Source organism: Vigna radiata, unplaced genomic scaffold, assembly GCF_000741045.1.
Source record: "Vigna radiata var. radiata cultivar VC1973A unplaced genomic scaffold, Vradiata_ver6 scaffold_290, whole genome shotgun sequence".
Lineage (NCBI taxonomy): Eukaryota > Viridiplantae > Streptophyta > Magnoliopsida > Fabales > Fabaceae > Vigna > Vigna radiata.
Genome location: NW_014543415.1, coordinates 15,063 through 17,704, shown reverse-complemented (window position 1 = coordinate 17,704; position 2,642 = coordinate 15,063). Strand labels below are relative to the sequence as shown.

Below are 2,642 nucleotides of genomic sequence, written 5' to 3'. Positions count from 1 at the left end.
TATATAACTTAAAAAATATAAAAATATAAATTACATTTTTTATTTTTATTGTTAAAAAATATAAATTTTGTGATAAAAAAAAGTTGTCTTAAAAAATTAATTATTATTTTTTTATGTGAGCAATTTTTTTTATTAATATTTTATTATTAAATATAGTTTTCTTGACAAGACGAAACAGTTTAACTGGAACTAGAGAATATGTAAGAGTAGATACAGTTCTCACAGTTAACTGAATTGTAACTGTTATAAGTTCAGTTTTTAAAAACTGAACCATAAAATAGTATACTGAACTGTTAGTAAAAGTAGATCACTTATTTTTAGTATAATACTGTACAGTTAACTGTTGTACAGTACAGATCAGTTATTTTTGCCTAGTCCTGGTTATAGCCGGTGTGGTAGGGTACATGAGTGTAACTGATTCTTTCCACTATGGTGTTATGGAAGTGTAGATTCTCATGGTAATGATCATTATGGGGTTAATTATAATGGAGGTACATATGTTGATGAACATAGTGATGATGAAGCTTTAGGGGAATGTTATGTTGATAGTCATGGTATTAGGTGATGTAGTTATCATAGGCGTTGATGAACGGGTAGACTACGGTTTAGGTGTGTGGTGTTCGAGGATCAAGCCATTTAAAATTATTGATTTATTGTGTTTAGAGGATTAAGAATCCTATTGTTATTACTTCTATGTTTGGGGTGTTTGATTATGGTTAATATAATCAGTAGGTATGTATCTTGTTTGTGTTTGATTATGGTTGATATAATTAGTAAGTATGTTTATATGACTTGTTTATGTTAGCTCACCCTTGCATGTTATGGTTGTGGTTTCCACCTGCGATGATCGTTTTTATACGAGACTATATGATCATGAAGTTTGTTCGGATGTTGTATAGCGCGACAAGTAGATTGAGAGAGTTGGGCAATTACTTAAATAAGATGAAAGATTAATAAAACACTTATAAAATTACATATATTATTTAACAAAAGCCATAAATATTTACACAAACATGAAATTCATACATAATCATACATAATAATATATGTATGATATTGATACATAATAATGAAAGCCATATGAAATTCATACATAATCATATGAAATTCATACATAAAATTCACACACAATCGAGTTATGGTCTGCCTAACTTTTTTGGGCAAAATTCCACGAATTGCCACCAGTAACAATTGTTGCATTAAGACGTGACAATCGTGAGACTTGAGTCCAACAAGCTTTAAGTCCTGCATTGACACTAAGCTCTTGATATTTGAAGAGTATCTTTGTTGTACCTTGATACTTTTTAAACAAAGAAAAAAACTTATCTTCTCTTGTCTGGACATTGTGTAACATGCAGGGGGCAAATAAGTATGTTTACCAATCTCTCTTGGTGCCAACTCTTCTCGGATCTTCATGTCAACCAAATCCAAATGCGCATTCACTCCATCTTTTGTTTTTCCCTGGATGTTTAGTAGTGTACCAATCAAGCTGTCACAAACATTCTTCTCTACATGCATGACATCTATGCAATGTCTAACATCTAACTTTGACCAATATGGAAGATAAAAGAATATTGATTTCTTCTTCCAAGGGGTCGTGACAGAAGACTTCTTGGACATTTTCCCAAATACATGATGTACTCTATTAACTTTTTCAAGAACTTCAAGTCCAATAAGTGGAATGGGTGCATTGTCTTTCTCTTGTTCTCCATTGAATGCTTTTTTAACCTTCGATATGGATGATTAGATTGTAAAAATCGCCGATGATGCATATATATTGTCTTCCTTGCGTGTTTTAATTGATGAGCTGCAGTGTTTTCTTCACATATGGGGCATGCTTTATGACCTTTCACACTGTACCCCGACAAATTACCGTAAGCTGGGAAGTCATTAATGGTGCAAAATAACATGGCATACATCATGAAAGTTTCTGAAGCAAAGGCATCAAATATTTCAACCCCATCAACCCACACCAACTTAAAGTCTTCAACTAGTGGCCTGAGATAAACATTTATGTCATTTCCAAGCTGCTTTGGACCAGATATCAACATCGATAACATCATGTACTTTCTTTTCATGCACAATCCAGGAGATAAATTGTAAATTATCAGTATAACGGGCCAACAACTGTGATTGGTACTTAAATTACCAAATGGGTTCATTNCATCAGTAGCTAAGCCAAACCTAAGATTTCTACATTCTTGACCAAATTNAGGGAATTCTTGATCAACATTTTTCCATTGCTTTGAATCAGTTGGATGACGAAGCAACCCATCAGTTGTTCTCTCATCTGCATGCCATCTTAGGTTTTTAGTGTCTTTGGGATTCGCGAACAAACGCTTAAGTCTGGCCACGAGTGGAAGGTACCAAACTACTTTCAAAGCAGAACCATTCTTTTCTGTGTGACCATTATCTTCACTTTATCAAAACTTCATTCTCATTCATATATAATTGTTAGCAAAATGATGAAGATGAAGTTTTGATGATGCCCAAATTAAGTCAAGATTTATCAAGATTCATGAAGATCCTTTGAAGACTTATTTTTGTTATGAAAAGCTTTTGTAATAATTGTAGTTTAATTGTTTAGGACTTAGATTTGTAGTAGGTTTTGATTCTTGTACCTTTATATTTTGTATTTGTTG

General features: G+C 32.6%; 1 protein-coding gene across 1 annotated transcript in view; it reads right to left on the bottom strand.

Moving 5' to 3' along the window:
* Positions 1-2,642, bottom strand: part of LOC106754313 (mediator of RNA polymerase II transcription subunit 15a-like) — a 12,195-nt gene that overhangs the window by 8,050 nt on the left and 1,503 nt on the right. Inside the window, exon 2 of the mRNA XM_022777904.1 lies at positions 1,854-2,398. Coding sequence (XP_022633625.1) covers positions 1,854-2,398 — 545 coding nt within the window. The remainder of the gene's footprint in view (positions 1-1,853; positions 2,399-2,642) is intronic.